This window comes from Mobula hypostoma, chromosome 29 (assembly GCF_963921235.1).
Source record: "Mobula hypostoma chromosome 29, sMobHyp1.1, whole genome shotgun sequence".
Taxonomy (NCBI): Eukaryota; Metazoa; Chordata; class Chondrichthyes; order Myliobatiformes; family Myliobatidae; genus Mobula; species Mobula hypostoma.
The window spans coordinates 15,721,215-15,738,685 of record NC_086125.1 but is presented as its reverse complement, the minus strand read 5'-3'; the positions used below and the strand labels follow the sequence as shown (position 1 = coordinate 15,738,685).

General features: G+C 51.0%; 1 protein-coding gene across 1 annotated transcript in view; it reads right to left on the bottom strand.

Annotated features, from left to right (window-relative positions):
• Positions 1-17,471, bottom strand: part of LOC134339268 (C-type lectin domain family 17, member A-like) — a 78,577-nt gene that overhangs the window by 15,274 nt on the left and 45,832 nt on the right. The window contains exons 6-8 of the mRNA XM_063035639.1: positions 6,345-6,425; positions 4,251-4,325; positions 371-522 (exon numbers count right to left, since the gene is read on the bottom strand). Of these exons, the coding sequence (XP_062891709.1) occupies positions 371-522; positions 4,251-4,325; positions 6,345-6,425 (308 nt within the window). The remainder of the gene's footprint in view (positions 1-370; positions 523-4,250; positions 4,326-6,344; positions 6,426-17,471) is intronic.

The following is a 17,471-nucleotide window of genomic DNA, read 5'->3' as shown; positions in this document are numbered from 1 at the left end:
TCCTGTTCCATGATCCTCTTGTATCCCTTTTGCCAATCACCTGTCCAGCTCTTGGCTCCATCCCTCCCCCTCCTGTCTTCTCCTATCATTTTGGATCTCCCCCTCCCCCTCCAACTTTCAAATCTCTTACTAACTCTTCCTTCAGTTAGTCCTGACGAAGGGTCTCGGCCTGAAACATCAACTGTACCTCTTCCTAGAGATGCTGCCTGGCCTGCTGCATTCACCAGCAACTTTGATGTGAGTTGCTCCCATTCTCCAATGTTGTTTTGCTGGAACTCATCTTGATTAAATGGGGAAGTACTGGCTTGGGTTGGGTCCTTGGCTGAAGGAGTTAGGGACTCTGAAGACTTACACTGAGTTGAGGTCATACCTGTTTGTCAGAACGGTCAATCACAACCAAGTTGGCCATTTGTGAAGAGCAAAGCGTCTGGGATGATTTCCAGTCTTCCATGTTTGATGAGAAGTAGTAACATTTCTGACCAAATAACGTCCACTGCTTGGGGCACTCAAACCGGGGCCGACCTGTGAAAAGCAACCAGTCACCAATCTGCCCAGGAGAGCAGGAACAATGTAGACCAGAACACAAAACATCCCTCGGTGCCAGGATCTCTCCTTGCTTTGTTCACGTACCCTGTGGGTGGGTGCAAAATGATAGGAGTCTAGGGAACAGGAAACAATCGAGCAGTGCCGGGAGTTAGACTGAAGATAATACTCAACCAGGACCTCACACAGAAGGAAAAAGTACTCGCTCTCCTCCAGTGCCACTCCCAGTTTTCTCGTGAAAGAAAACTGTGTTCTCCGTGAGAACTGAGAATAATTCCGCTGCTACCCTTGAATTCTGCACAAAGTTTCTCTGATGGACTTCCACTTACATGGTGAGACAGCCTGTCTGCTTAGTAGTAAACCTTTGTACATCACTGATCACCTTCCAGCAGGTATACCAGTTCCCGGCACCCCTTCTAGGGAAGCTGCTTGTGGACAATACTGAGAATATAAGTTGGAATGGTATGAAGGTGGTGTATCCAGAGACCAGATAGACTTTGACCCTTGCAGCAGACAGAGTTAGGGGGATGTTTAATAGAAGCTACAATTTAGAAGGACTGATTCTGTAGGGTTGATCCAACTTCCTGCTCTTCCCCCGACTCTGTAAACCTCACGACCATTTATCTAATTTATCTAATTTAAGTAAACAATTTATGTTACTGAATCTGCAGTCAGTTATTTAAAGTGAATGATTTATGTGGAGGACTGATAGGATAGCTTAGGAGAAACCCTGCCGGTTAATAATAAGAGTTGGGGGAAAGGTGAGGAGGCTTCCTCTCGCTGTGTGAGTTGCCACATTCTGGTATTTTGTTGACTGAAAGATGCTGAACACAGATTCAGTCAAAAAAATCATTCACTCAAACTAATTAAATGCAGATTCAGTCACGTAAAGGTACTGAACATAGATTCAGTAACATAATTTATTCATTAAACCTAATTTGAGATGGTGTGATTTGCAGGGCCTGGGGAAACAGCAGGAAAGTGGGACAGATCTGGACTGGCCCCGTAGACATATACCCAGACATTGGATTCATGTCTGGAAGAGACTTAGTTGGAGCAGAAACAGTTCAGGGGTTTGGGGGGGTGGTGGGGTGGTGGAGGTGATGTGCTAAATTCATGGGATGAAGGGGGATTAGGGATGAGATGGAGAGTCAGGCCTAGGGTCTTAATGAATGTAGCAAGGTATCTGATTCACCTTGGCACCAGTGGTTGGAGGCTCATGCTTTGATAACCAAGAGGAATGTGTCTGGGAATACATCCAAACAAAAGGTCCAACTTGATCAGTGTGGCCATTGCCAACTGGCTTTGTGAGTTAAGTTCAAAACCCTGAACTTTGGACACTTAAAGATAAAGGTAATGAAATCATTGGGTCTGCACAGTGAGTCAGGAATCTTACAAAGTTGTTGGAGAAGATCCTGAGAGGCAGGACTTACGAGCATTTGGAGAGACATCATCTGATCAGGGCTAGTCAGGATGGATTTGTCAAGGTCATGCCTTATGAGCCTAATTTAATTCTTTGAGGATGTAACAAAACACACTGATGAAGGCAGAGCAGTGGATGTAGTGTATATGGATTTCAGCAAGGCATTTGATAAGGTACCCCATGCAAGGCTTATTGAGAAATAAGAAGGCATGGAATCTAAGGGGACCTTGCATTGCTTTGTGGATGCAGAACTCGTTTGCCCACAGAAGGCAAAGACTGGTTGTAGACAAGTCATATTCTGTATGGAGGTCGGTGACCAGTGGTATGCCTCAGGGATCTGTTCTGGGACCCTTACTCTTCGTGATTTTTATAAATGACCTGGATAGTAAGTTTGCCAATTACACAAAGGTTGGGGGTGTTGTGGATAGTGTGGAGGGCTCTTGGAGGTTACAGCGGGACATTGATAGGATGCAAAACTGGGCTGAGAAGTGGCAGGTGGAGTTCAACCCAGATTATGTGTGAAGTGGTTCATTTTGGTAGGTCAAATATGATGGCAGGATATAGTATTAATAGTAAGACTCTTGGCAGTGTGGAGGATCAGAGGGATCTTGGGGTCCGAGTCCATCAGACGCTCAAAGCAGCTGCGCAGGTTGACTCTGTGGTTAAGAAGGCATACGATGTATTGGCCTTCATCAATCGTGGAATTGAATTTAGGAGCCGAGAGGTAATGTTGCAGCTGTATAGGAATCTGGTCAGACCCCATTTAGAGTACTGTGCTCAGTTTTGGTCGCCTCACTACAGGAAGGATGTGGAAACCATAGAAAAGGTGCAGAGGAGATTTACAAGGATGTTGCCTGGATTGGGGAGCATGCCTTATGAAAACAGTTGAGCGAACACGGCCTTTTCTCTTTGGAGCGACAGAGGATGAGAGGTGACCTGACAGAGGTGTATAAGATGATGAGAGGCATTGATCGTGTGGATAGTCAGAGGCTTTTTCCCAGGGCTGAAATGACTAGCACGAGAGGGCACAGGTTTAAGGTGCTTGGGAGTAGGTACAGAGGAGATGTCAGGGGTAAGTTATTTACGCAGAGAATGGTGAGTGCGTGGAATGGGCTGCCGGCAACGGTGGTGGAGCAGATACAAGAGGGTCTTTTAAGAGACTTTTGGATAATTACATGGAGCTTAGAAAAGTAGAGGGCTGTGGGTAACCCTAGTAATTTCTAAGGTAGGGACATGTTCGGCACAACTTTGTGGGCCAAAGTTCCTGTATTGTGCTGTAGGTTATCTATGTTTCTATGCTTCTGTGGTTATTCAAAATTGGAGACACGCCAAGGGTGGTAAATCTCTCTTCATAAGATCATCCGCGGACTGTAGAAATTCGATTACTGGATCTTTTAGAGAGGGAATACATGATTATATTCCAAGGATTATACAACGCAGCCCTTTCCTGTCACTCCTTCAAACGCAAAAGCTCAGTCAGATCCGTAAGACAAGGTACTCAACACACACTTTTCTTGTAAGATCGGGGAATTCTATGCAATGGTAAACTATCATAGAAGAGGAGCCAAGGCTTTGAACAGAGTCGCCATAATGTGTCAGGCTGAAGGACACAATTTGGTACTCCTTTTTCAACGTATCTATGATGTTTTGTTCTGGAGCAATGGAGGTGTATAAGATGATGAGGGGCATTGATTGTGTGGATTGTGTGAGACTTTTTCCCAGGGCTGAAGTGGCTAACACAAGGGGGCACAGTTTTAAGGTGCTTGGAAGTAGGTACAAGGGGGATGTCAGAGGTAAGGTTCTCCACACAGAGTGGTGGATGCGTGGAATGCACTGCCAGCAAAGGTGGAGGAGGCGGATACAATAGGGTCTTTTAAGAGACTCTTAGATAGGTACATGGAGCTTAGAAAAATAGAGGGCTATGCGCTAGGGAAATTCTAGGCAGTTTCTGGAGTAGGTTATACAGTCGGTACAACATTGTGGACCGAAGGGCCAGTAATGTGTTGTAGATTTCTATGTTCTAAGTCAGTTAGCATTGCACATGTCAGAAGTTTGGAGGATATCTGCGTTTAAACCTTGGCACAATGGGAAACAGGATGGGAGTGGAACTGTGTGGAATTTGAGTGTGGACATAACAGACCCCAGATGAATCCTCAGACAGATTCCGCCAATGTTTGGCCCTCCAGTTCACTCACAATGCAATATCCAACTGAAATGGACTGATGCCCATGATCAGAAATATGAGGCACGTCAGGAGATTGAAGGGTGGCTTCCCAATACTCACAGTTGTTCTTCATGTCTGCTATCTGAGCCCGCAGGTCACCGTGCCATTTGCGCATTTGCTCCTTCAAATCCGAAACTGAAAAAGAAGCTCAAGTTTACAGGATGTTTTGGTCACACCGGCTAGTTTAATCTCAGCCACCACATTGCAAAATCCATACCAGGATAGGGCTGAACATATAAGGGCCTGAGAAACCAGGAAACCTCTGTGTCCCTGGTGAATGCTGGTAATATGGAGACATGTGAATGCCAGAAACCTTTAGGAAGGTTTGTAGTGTGTGAGCCAAGGGGCCAGGAGAGGGCTTACCATGGGCTGGTTGACTCTAGCTCTGAGTCTGAACACTGCAGCTTCAGTCTAGAGACTTAAGACACAAAATGGTGGCCACCAACACATACAGGCTGTTGTCAGTGTGGCTCACAGAACAGCACGATCCCCTCCAGTCAGAAGCAGTTGCCCGCAGAACGGCCAAGTGGCTGTCCCTGGGTCACCTGCTGAGGAACGGCTGCATTGGAGGTGCCACCAGCTTTCAGGAAGCCCCTTGCAGGTGGATCTCATACACATCTGTCAACTTCATTTATCTTTTTCTGAGGCTAATCTCCACTAAGTGATAAATTAAAGCAGCCAATTAACTAATCAGTCTATCTTTTTGAACTTTGAGGAAACTGAACTTTTGAGAACACGCAGACAGTAACTGAGGTCAGGACTGAACCAACTTCCAGGAGGTGTGAGTCAGCAGCAATATCCACTGCACCACTGTTTCATTATCAGATGGCGGTGTGTGAGATCTTGCTGTGCACACATTGGTAACACAATTCCCACACTCCAATGCCCAGAACTGTTCAGAAGAGCTTCAATGAAAAATAGACCTGTGACTATGTCGCAGCGGTGAAAACCTTGGGAAGTGGAAGTGCCCCTTACAGCAGTAACTACTCCCTGCTTTCAGGCTACATCAATGCCACCCCTTTCGTTCTCTAACCATCACTGGCTCTGGACTATGTCAACGAACGGCACTGGCTATTTATAGAACACAGAATACAGAAGCATAGAGCACAGGATCGGGCCCTTTGGCCAATGATGTCTGTGCTGAACATGATCCCAAACTAAACTAGATTCTCTGCTTGCACATGATCCATAGCTTTGCATCACTGCATATTCATATGTCTGGAAAAAAGCCTCTTATATGACATTATTGTATCTGCTTCCACCACCACCCCTATCAGCCTGTTCCAGGTACACACATACCAGTGTATTTCCTTCAAACTTTCTCCCCCTCTCCCTCCAAGAGGACCACAACCTTGCCATAGGGTTTGGAGGCTTTGATTGCCTCTCTGACCCGGAGAGCTATGTCGGCTGGAATCAGGGCCTTGTGCTTTGGCTCATGGTTTGGTCACCCATGCCACACAGGTGAAAAGGTAGAGACCAGACCGAGAGTGGTCCACCGGCCCTCCAGGTTCGGGGGTTCAGCTCAGGGCTAACAACCCTGAATGGTAAAACAAAATGTGATGGAAACAGCAATGAAGAATCCTTCTACATCTGACTGTGATAATATTCCTGAGTCTCCAGCTGGGACCTGCATGACTCTCTCATCTTCTCACCTTAGATCCATGTCCTCTGGCACTTGATAGTTTTACTATGGGAAAATGATTTTGAATGTCTATTTATGCTTCTCATACTTTTATAAATGATACTCTGTATTTGCTTATGATATATATTGCAATGGTTTAATATTCAGGGAGTTGCTAGGGCAATGAAGTGACTTTGATCAGGCTGATTGCCAGGACAGCTGAAAAGCTGAAAGGCTTCCTCTACCCCTCCATACCTATAAAGGCTATTATAGCACTTGACTCATGAACGCTGGCCACGCACAGATGTGCTTTGACACTGTCACCAACAGTATTGGATGTACAACTCTTGTGAGACCATGGCATCTCTATTCTACGCAAGATGTGGGAGGACTTAACCCAAGATTCAGCAGAAGGGGCAGTCCCACCCCTGCTGGAACGCCCAGCCTGCTGCAGTGGCGAGTTGATAAACAAGGGAGTCATTTGTCTCTCTTGCCACAGAAAGACAGAGGGCAGATTGAAAGATTTCACTTACTTCCGCTTTCAATCTTTCTCTGTCCCTGCACCTGTCCCTGCACCAACTGGCCATGACCCTTCTGGGTTTCAGTGATCAACTCTGTAATGAACATTAAAAAGTGGTTAAAGATACAAAGGGATACGTAAGTTGGTGCAGAATAATCCACTCAGTGACATACACACACTGTACAAAATGGTCCCAATAGACACCACACAGTGCCATACAGTGAAAACCCTCTGAGCCTGTACACACACTGAACCACATGGTCCAACACAATCCAAACAAACAGTTCAGAATCAGAATCAGGTTTTTTATCACCGACATGTGGTGAAACTTGTTAACTTAGCAGCAGCAGTTCAATGCCATACATAATCTAGAAGAGAAAGAATAAAAAAAATAAACAAGTAAATCAATTGCAGTATATGTATATTAAATAGATTTTAAAAAGTGCAAAAAAAAACAGAAATGCTGTATATTAAAAAAGTGAGGTAGTGTCCAAGGGTTCAATGTCCATTTAGGAATCGGATGGCAGAGGGGAAGAAGCTGTTCCTGGAATCACTGAGTGTGTGCCTTCAGGCTTCTGTACCTCCTACCTGATGGTAACAGTGAGAAAAGGGCATGCCCTGGGTGCTGGAGGTCCTTAATAATGGACGCTGCCTTTCTGAGACACTGCTCCCTGAAGATGTCCTGGGTACTTTGTAGGCTGGTACCCAAGATGGAGCTGACTAAATTTACAACCTTCTGCAGCTTCTTTCAGTCCTGTGCAGTAACCCCTCCATACCAGACAGTGATGCAGCCTGTCAGAATGCTCTCCATGGTACAACTATAGAAGTTTTTAAACATTTCGCCATGTGGTCCAAAAACATTCAGCACAGCCTTGTCCAGACACGCTCAGCACACTGCCATCCAAACACACCTGCGCATAGCGATCCAAACACACCTGCACAGTGCGATCCAAACACTCCTGCACAGTGCGATCCAGACACGCTCTGCACAGTGCGATCCAGACACTCCTGCACAGTGCGATCCGGACACGCTCAGCACAGCGCGATCCCGACACGCTCAGCACAGTGCGATCCAGACACGCTCAGCACAGTGCGATCCAGACACTCCTGCACAGTGCGATCCAGACACTCCTGCACAGTGCGATCCAAACACTCCTGCACAGTGCGATCCAGACACTCCTGCACAGTGCGATCCAGACACTCCTGCACAGTGCGATCCAAACACTCCTGCACAGTGCGATCCAGACACGCTCTGCACAGTGCGATCCAAACACTCCTGCACAGTGCGATCCAGACACTCCTGCACAGTGCGATCCAAACACTCCTGCACAGTGCGATCCAGACACTCCTGCACAGTGCGATCCAGACACGCTCTGCACAGTGCGATCCAAACACTCCTGCACAGTGCGATCCGAACACTCCTGCACAGTGCGATCCGAACACTCCTGCACAGTGCGATCCAAACACTCCTGCACAGTGCGATCCAGACACTCCTGCACAGTGCGATCCGGACACTCCTGCACAGTGCGATCCGAACACTCCTGCACAGTGCGATCCAGACACTCCTGCACAGTGCGATCCAGACACACCTGCACAGTGCGATCCAGACACTCCTGCACAGTGCGATCCGAACATTCCTGCACAGCGCGATCCAGACACTCCTGCACAGTGCGATCCAGACACTCCTGCACAGTGCGATCCAGACACTCCTGCACAGTGCGATCCAGACACGCTCTGCACAGTGCGATCCAAACACTCCTGCACAGTGCGATCCGAACACTCCTGCACAGTGCGATCCAAACACTCCTGCACAGTGCGATCCAGACATTCCTGCACAGTGCGATCCAAACACTCCTGCACAGTGCGATCCAGACACTCCTGCACAGTGCGATCCAGACACTCCTGCACAGTGCGATCCAGACACTCCTGCACAGTGCGATCCAGACACGCTCTGCACAGTGCGATCCGAACACTCCTGCACAGTGCGATCCGAACACTCCTGCACAGTGCGATCCAAACACTCCTGCACAGTGCGATCCAGACACTCCTGCACAGTGCGATCCGAACACTCCTGCACAGTGCGATCCGAACACTCCTGCACAGTGCGATCCGAACACTCCTGCACAGTGCGATCCAGACATTCCTGCACAGTGCGATCCGAACACTCCTGCACAGTGCGATCCAAACACTCCTGCACAGTGCGATCCAGACACTCCTGCACAGTGCGATCCAGACACTCCTGCACAGTGCGATCCAGACACTCCTGCACAGTGCGATCCAGACACGCTCTGCACAGTGCGATCCAAACACTCCTGCACAGTGCGATCCGAACACTCCTGCACAGTGCGATCCAAACACTCCTGCACAGTGCGATCCAGACACTCCTGCACAGTGCGATCCGAACACTCCTGCACAGTGCGATCCAAACACTCCTGCACAGTGCGATCCAGACATTCCTGCACAGTGCGATCCGAACACTCCTGCACAGTGCGATCCAAACACTCCTTGACAGTGCGATCCAGACACTCCTGCACAGTGCGATCCAGACACTCCTGCACAGTGCGATCCAGACACTCCTGCACAGTGCGATCCAGACACGCTCTGCACAGTGCGATCCGAACACTCCTGCACAGTGCGATCCGAACACTCCTGCACAGTGCGATCCAAACACTCCTGCACAGTGCGATCCAGACACTCCTGCACAGTGCGATCCGAACACTCCTGCACAGTGCGATCCGAACACTCCTGCACAGTGCGATCCAGACATTCCTGCACAGTGCGATCCGAACACTCCTGCACAGTGCGATCCAAACACTCCTGCACAGTGCGATCCAGACACTCCTGCACAGTGCGATCCAGACACTCCTGCACAGTGCGATCCAGACACTCCTGCACAGTGCGATCCAGACACTCCTGCACAGTGCGATCCAGACACGCTCTGCACAGTGCGATCCAAACACTCCTGCACAGTGCGATCCGAACACTCCTGCACAGTGCGATCCAAACACTCCTGCACAGTGCGATCCAGACACTCCTGCACAGTGCGATCCGAACACTCCTGCACAGTGCGATCCAAACACTCCTGCACAGTGCGATCCAGACACTCCTGCACAGTGCGATCCAGACACTCCTGCACAGTGCGATCCAGACACTCCTGCACAGTGCGATCCGAACACTCCTGCACAGTGCGATCCAAACACTCCTGCACAGTGCGATGCAGACACGCTCTGCACAGTGCGATCCAGACACTCCTGCACATTGCGATCCAGACACGCTCAGCACAGTGCGATCCAGACACTCCTGCACAGTGCGATCCAGACACTCCTGCACAGTGCGATCCAGACACTCCTGCACAGTGCGATCCAGACACTCCTGCACAGTGCGATCCAGACACGCTCAGCACAGTGCGATCCAGACACTCCTGCACAGTGCGATCCAGACACGCTCTGCACAGTGCGATCCAGACACTCCTGCACAGTGCGATCCAGACATGCTCTGCACAGTGCGATCCAAACACTCCTGCACAGTGCGATCCAGACATGCTCTGCACAGTGCGATCCAAACACTCCTGCACAGTGCGATCCAGACACGCCTGCACAGTGCGATCCAGACACGCTCTGCACAGTGCGATCCAGACACGCTCTGCACAGTGCGATCCGAACACTCCTGCACAGTGCGATCCGAACACTCCTGCACAGTGCGATCCAAACACTCCTGCACAGTGCGATCCAGACACTCCTGCACAGTGCGATCCGAACACTCCTGCACAGTGCGATCCAAACACTCCTGCACAGTGCGATCCAGACACTCCTGCACAGTGCGATCCAGACACTCCTGCACAGTGCGATCCAAACACTCCTGCACAGTGCGATCCGAACACTCCTGCACAGTGCGATCCAAACACTCCTGCACAGTGCGATGCAGACACGCTCTGCACAGTGCGATCCAGACACTCCTGCACATTGCGATCCAGACACGCTCAGCACAGTGCGATCCAGACACTCCTGCACAGTGCGATCCAGACACTCCTGCACAGTGCGATCCAGACACTCCTGCACAGTGCGATCCAGACACGCTCAGCACAGTGCGATCCAGACACTCCTGCACAGTGCGATCCAGACACGCTCTGCACAGTGCGATCCAGACACTCCTGCACAGTGCGATCCAGACATGCTCTGCACAGTGCGATCCAAACACTCCTGCACAGTGCGATCCAGACACGCCTGCACAGTGCGATCCAGACACGCTCTGCACAGTGCGATCCAGACACGCTCAGCACAGTGCGCTCCAGACACTCCTGCACAGTGCGATGCACACGCTCTGCACAGTGCGATGCAGACACGCTCTGCACAGTGCGATCCAGACACGCTCTGCACAGTGCGATCCAGACACGCTCTGCACAGTGCGATCCAGACACGTTCTGCACAGTGCGATCCAGACACGCTCAGCACAGTGCGATCCAAACACTCCTGCACAGTGCAATCCAAACACTCCTGCACAGTGCGATCCAAACACTCCTGCACAGTGTGATCCAGACACGCTCTGCACAGTGCGATCCAGACACTCCTGCACAGTGCGATCCAGACACTCCTGCACAGTGCGATCCAGACACGCTCTGCACAGTGCGATCCAGACACGCTCTGCACAGTGCGATCCAGACACGCTCGGCACAGTGCGATCCAGACACACCTGCACAGTGCGATCCAAACACTCCTGCACAGTGCAATCCAGACACGCTCTGCACAGTGCGATCCAGACACGCTTGGCACACCGCGATCCAGACACACCTGCACAGCGCGATCCAAACACTCCTGCACAGTGCGATCCAGACACACCTGCACAGCGCGATCCGAACACTCCTGCACAGTGCGATCCAGACACGCTCAGCACACTGCGATCCAGACACGCTCTGCACAGTGCGATCCAGACACGCTCAGCACACTGCGATCCAGACACGCTCTGCACAGTGCGATCCAGACACGCTCTGCACAGTGCGATCCAGACACTCCTGCACAGTGCGATCCAGACATGCTCTGCACAGTGCGATCCAAACACTCCTGCACAGTGCGATCCAGACACGCCTGCACAGTGCGATCCAGACACGCTCTGCACAGTGCGATGCAGACACGCTCTGCACAGTGCGATCCAGACACGCTCTGCACAGTGCGATCCAGACACGCTCTGCACAGTGCGATCCAGACACGTTCTGCACAGTGCGATCCAGACACGCTCAGCACAGTGCGATCCAAACACTCCTGCACAGTGCAATCCAAACACTCCTGCACAGTGCGATCCAAACACTCCTGCACAGTGTGATCCAGACACGCTCTGCACAGTGCGATCCAGACACTCCTGCACAGTGCGATCCAGACACTCCTGCACAGTGCGATCCAGACACGCTCTGCACAGTGCGATCCAGACACGCTCTGCACAGTGCGATCCAGACACGCTCGGCACAGTGCGATCCAGACACACCTGCACAGTGCGATCCAAACACTCCTGCACAGTGCAATCCAGACACGCTCTGCACAGTGCGATCCAGACACGCTTGGCACACCGCGATCCAGACACACCTGCACAGCGCGATCCAAACACTCCTGCACAGTGCGATCCAGACACACCTGCACAGCGCGATCCGAACACTCCTGCACAGTGCGATCCAGACACGCTCAGCACACTGCGATCCAGACACGCTCTGCACAGTGCGATCCAGACACGCTCAGCACACTGCGATCCAGACACGCTCTGCACAGTGCGATCCAGACACGCTCTGCACAGTGCGATCCAGACACGCTCTGCACAGTGTGATCCAGACACGCTCTGCACAGTGCGATCCAAACACTCCTGCACAGTGCGATGCAGACACGCTCTGCACAGTGTGATGCAGACACGCTCTGCACAGTGCGATCCAGACACGCTCTGCACAGTGCGATCCAGACACTCCTGCACAGTGCGATCCAGACACTCCTGCACAGTGCGATCCAGACACTCCTGCACAGTGCGATCCAGACACGCTCTGCACAGTGCGATCCAGACACGCTCGGCACAGTGCGATCCAAACACACCTGCACAGTGCGATCCAAACACTCCTGCACAGTGCGATCCAGACACGCTCTGCACAGTGCGATCCAGACACGCTCTGCACAGTGCGATCCAGACACGCTCGGCACAGTGCGATCCAAACACACCTGCACAGTGCAATCCAAACACTCCTGCACAGTGCGATCCAGACACGCTCTGCACAGTGCGATCCAAACACTCCTGCACAGTGCGATCCAGACACGCTCGGCACACCGCGATCCAGACACACCTGCACAGTGCGATCCAGACACACCTGCGCAGTGCGATCCAGACACACCTGCGCAGTGCGATCCAGACACGCTCAGCACAGCACGATCCGGACATGCCTGCACAGCGCGATCCGAACACTCCTGCACAGTGCGATCCAGACACGCTCAGCACACTGCGATCCAGACACGCTCAGCACACTGCGATCCAGACACACCTGCACAGTGCGATCCAGACACGCTCAGCACACTGCGATCCAGACACGCTCAGCACACTGCGATCCAGACACGCTCTGCACAGTGCGATCCAGACACGCTCAGCACACTGCGATCCAGACACGCTCAGCACACTGCGATCCAGACACGCTCTGCACAGTGTGATCCAGACACGCTCTGCACAGCGCGATCCGAACACTCCTGCACAGCGTGATCCAGACACGCTCAGCACACTGCGATCCAGACACACCTGCACAGTGCGATCCAGACACGCTCAGCACACTGCGATCCAGACACGCTCAGCACACTGCGATCCAGACACGCTCTGCACAGTGCGATCCAGACACGCTCAGCACACTGCGATCCAGACACGCTCAGCACACTGCGATCCAGACACGCTCTGCACAGTGTGATCCAGACACGCTCTGCACAGCGCGATCCGAACACTCCTGCACAGCGTGATCCAGACACGCTCAGCACGGCGCGATCCGGACACGCCTGCACAGCGCGATCCGAACACGCCTGCACAGTTCGATTCGAACACACATGCCTGCTCGGCGCGATCCAGACACGCCTGCATAGTGTGATCCAATCACACCTGCACAGTGCGATCCAAACACAAACTTGGCCTAAGGTCGAAATACTGTACGTGCTGCACAATTAGACACATCACAGTCTACACTATGCAGTTCAAAAAGACTCTTGACGGTATAATCCAGTTCCACTGCACGGTGCGACTCATATACGCACTGCAGAGCGCAGTGCATGTATGCAGTGAAAAATGACAGGGAAACACACTCTACATGGTGATCCAAACACACAGGAGAGTGCAATCCAACAATGCTCCTACAATATGATCAAACCTTTTTGTGCAGTGCAGGCCGTGCACATAATGCGGTGTATGATCCAAGCATCCAGTGAGGTCCATTCACTGCAGAGTGTGGTCCAAACTCAACCTGATCCATGAGGTAGAAATACAGCTGCGGGTTGCCTCCGCTAGGAGGCCATTACTAGCTCATGGGTCCTTCCTACCTGCCAAATGCACTTTCTGCTGAGTGGAACTCTCTGCGCTGTTAGTGTAGAAGTGTGGAATGGCAACCGTAGAATAACCAACAGAGAGGTTCAAAGGTCCAAAGGTCCAATTTAATGTCAGAGAAACGTGTACAATATACATCCTGAAATGCTTTTTCTTCACCAACATCCACGAAGACAGAGACGTTCCCCAAAGAATGAACGACAGTTAAATGTGAGAACCCCAAAGTCCCCCCCCCCAACAGCAACCCCCCGCACGTAAGCGGCAGCGAGCTACAATCCCCCTTCCCCCCACTGGCAAAAAAAAACAAGCATCATACTCAAGCGTGAGTAAAGCAATTGCAAAGACACAGACTTGCAGTTACCCCAAAGACTTCACGTTTCATCCGGCATTCCACATACAACAGAGGCCATTCAGCCCATTAGTCAATGCTGATCGCTAGTGAGCAATCTCAACCACTTCTCTCCTTGAACTTTGAAAATATTTCTCTGTTTATACACGCCCATTTTCTTTTGGAGACTCTGCCTTACTTGGTAGGAGGACAAGGTTCTCATTATTCTCCCTGCAGAAGCAGATGTTCCATGACATTCTGCATGTGGCCGTCAGTGCCTGAGCTGTGCCTTAGAACTGTTGCTAGTTTGAACAGCTCCCCTCTATTTGCACAGTGCAAGCTGGTCCCCATCATTCCTCTTCTTGGCAGTCTCATTTCTGGGCACAATGACCCCAGGCCTTCCTGCCAGACCTGCAGCAGAGATCCCTCTTTCCTGTGACAGCTCCAGGAACTCTTACCACTGCTCGAAGAGCTTCCTTTCTTTCCCGAACTGGCCTGGTTAGGTTGGGATGCAGTGCCCATTCACATCTAGCCTGAGTGTGACGCACCCTGCTGATGGGCTGTCATCAGAGCTCCGTCCCATCACGAGCTTTCTACTTTCAGTACTCCCCCACTTCCGGCAGCTCCCTCACATTAAAGGGAGCTCCCTTCTCTCTGAGTGCTCCTTACAGAGAACTCCTTCATCATAAGGGGCTCACTCTTCACTGAATACTCCCTCCCTACCTTGATCTCTCCTCCTACAGGAAGCTCTCCCCCTCACTGGGTATTTCCTCCTGACTCCCATTATCTTCCTCATTATGAGCTCCCACAACCAGTGGCTGTTCCCTTTCTCAGCAGTGTACAAAACCTTCTAAGCAGACGTCTCACGTGCTGGTAACGGTGCTCTGTCGTGGTGGTGCTGGCCAATGAGTGGCCCTGCTCCATCCCCACTCCCTGGACCCTGTCATCGACCAGCTAGTTGGGGACCCTCGGATGAATTACCCAGGAACACCTCACTTGGCTTGAGCAGCAGCGCAAATGCAAGTGATTCCCGTTAACCCGCGAGAGGCCCACCAGTGGAGAGGATGGCAAACCCAACAGGCACAGCAACAAAGCAAAATCACAGGTCCTTGTCACCTCAGGGCTCGAATGTTAGATCCCTTATACTAGGGATCTCTTTAATAGTCTTATAAAAGTGGGATAGAAGCTGCCGTTGAGCTTGGTGACCTTTGTATCTACTGCCTGATAGGAGGAGGGAGATGAGAGAATATCCAGAGTGGCTGGGGTCTTTGATTATGCTGGGGTGTTTTATTCATGCAACCAAAAATATGGGCAGAGTCCATAAGGGGAGACTATAGAGGGAAGGGAATTTACTGACCAGAAGAACATCAGCCATTGAATCCAAAGAGTGGAGGGAAGAGATGCGTGAAAACTCGGCACAAAGAGTTGCCAGAAGTTGTCAGTCAGTGACTCACAAAGACCGTCCAACCGTACTCTTCCTGTTGTTTGTTCAACTCCCGTTCCAGTTCATCGTTCTTCAATTCTGAGAAATGCTCTTGGGACCAAGGAATGGCTGCTTGCTGACTGATTACCACACAAAAAGGCAACTGGGCCCTGTTCCTGCCTACCCTGAACCCAGATTCCTCTGTAGCGCACACACAATGCCGGAGGAATCCCCAAGTTGGCAGCAACTCTGGAGGGAAATAAAGAGTAAATGTTTCAGGTTGAGACCCTTGATCATACTGGAGAGGAAAGGGGAAGAATTCAGAATAAGAAGGTGGGGAAAGGGGAACAAACTGGCAGGTGACAGGAGAGACCAGGTGAGAGGGAAAGTGGGAGGGTGGAAATGATGTGAAAGCTGGAAGGTGATAGATGGAAGAGGTAAAAGACTCAAGAAGAAAGTATCTAATAGGAGAGGACAGTGGACCATGAAATAAAGGGAATGAGTTGGGAACAAGGGAGATTGTGGGCATGTCATGAGGGTGGGGGAGGAGAAGAGAAGAAGTATGAGAGTAACCAGAATCAGTAATGAAAAGGAAAAGAGGTGAGTTGGGGGGGGGGGCAGGTTAGGCAAAGGGAAAGCAGAGGGGAGTAATTACAAGAAGTTAGAGAAAACAATGTTCATGCCATCATGTCAGAAGCTACCCAGACAGAATATGAGATGTCTCTCCTTCATCTTGAGATTAGCTTCACTAGGGTACATCATCCCCCTGCTTCCCCACCCACCCACACCCGGTCTCACGTTTCACTTGCCAGCTTGCACTCCACCCCCAACTTTCCTATTCTGGCTTTGGTATCTTTCCTTTCCAGTCCTGATGAAGCTACCTCTATGATGAGGCCAAACTCAGGTTGGAGGAGCAACACCTCAGATTCCATCTGGATGGCTGCCAACCTGATTGCATGAACATTGACTTTTCTTACTTCACATAATATCTTCCCTCTTCCTCTTCCCCTGCCCCCTGCCCAACCCCACTTCTCTTTTTTCCATTCTTCATTCTGATTATCCTCTCTCCCCTCCTCTCTGCTCTCCAACCCTCATGATATGTCCATCACCTCCTTTTGGTTCCCTTCCTCCTTCCCTTTAGCCCATGGTCCACTGACCTCTCCAGTTCCTTAAGATTGTCATAGCTGGGGGTTGGGGTTTATTAGGGATTAGCTCCCACTACCTATTATGTAATGTATGGGGTGTCAGGGAGGGGTAGCATCTCTGGTGGGGGAATATGTCGCGTCCTTTTCAGGGCAGTTAGTCCACCTTTGGTCCCCACCTGGCACTCAGCTCTCACCTGTGGCTCCCCGTAGCTGTTTGCATGCGACAGCAGTCACACCCTAGGCAACGGCTGCGACAAGCCGGCTAAACCAGGTGAAGGTAGCTGACGGGTCTCAAACCCTCGGTGAGACAGGGAGTTGTCTATCCCAGCATGTGAATTCAGACTCCGGCAGATTGAGCGGATGAGACCAATGGAAGGTCCGACAGTCAAGAGGGCGGTCTCTGCGAGCGTCATGGAACGTGTAGAGCAGGACAAGACACAGAAGACGTCCTGGTCATCCACTGCACCTACTCCCATCTCCAGCTGTCTCGACTCTGTCTTGCCACTGGGTGAAGATGGGAATTGGGAAGAGAGAGCGAGGCTGACGCTGCGCAACTCTCTCTCACTTAAGTCCAAACCATGCGCTAGTCTCAACACAATCTTAATGGTGTCGGGGTCCTCATCGACGTTGACGATGGACAAACACTTATGTACTCTCAATGGTGTGCATCCCAAATAGCTTCTGACAACTTTGTCAAACACCTGG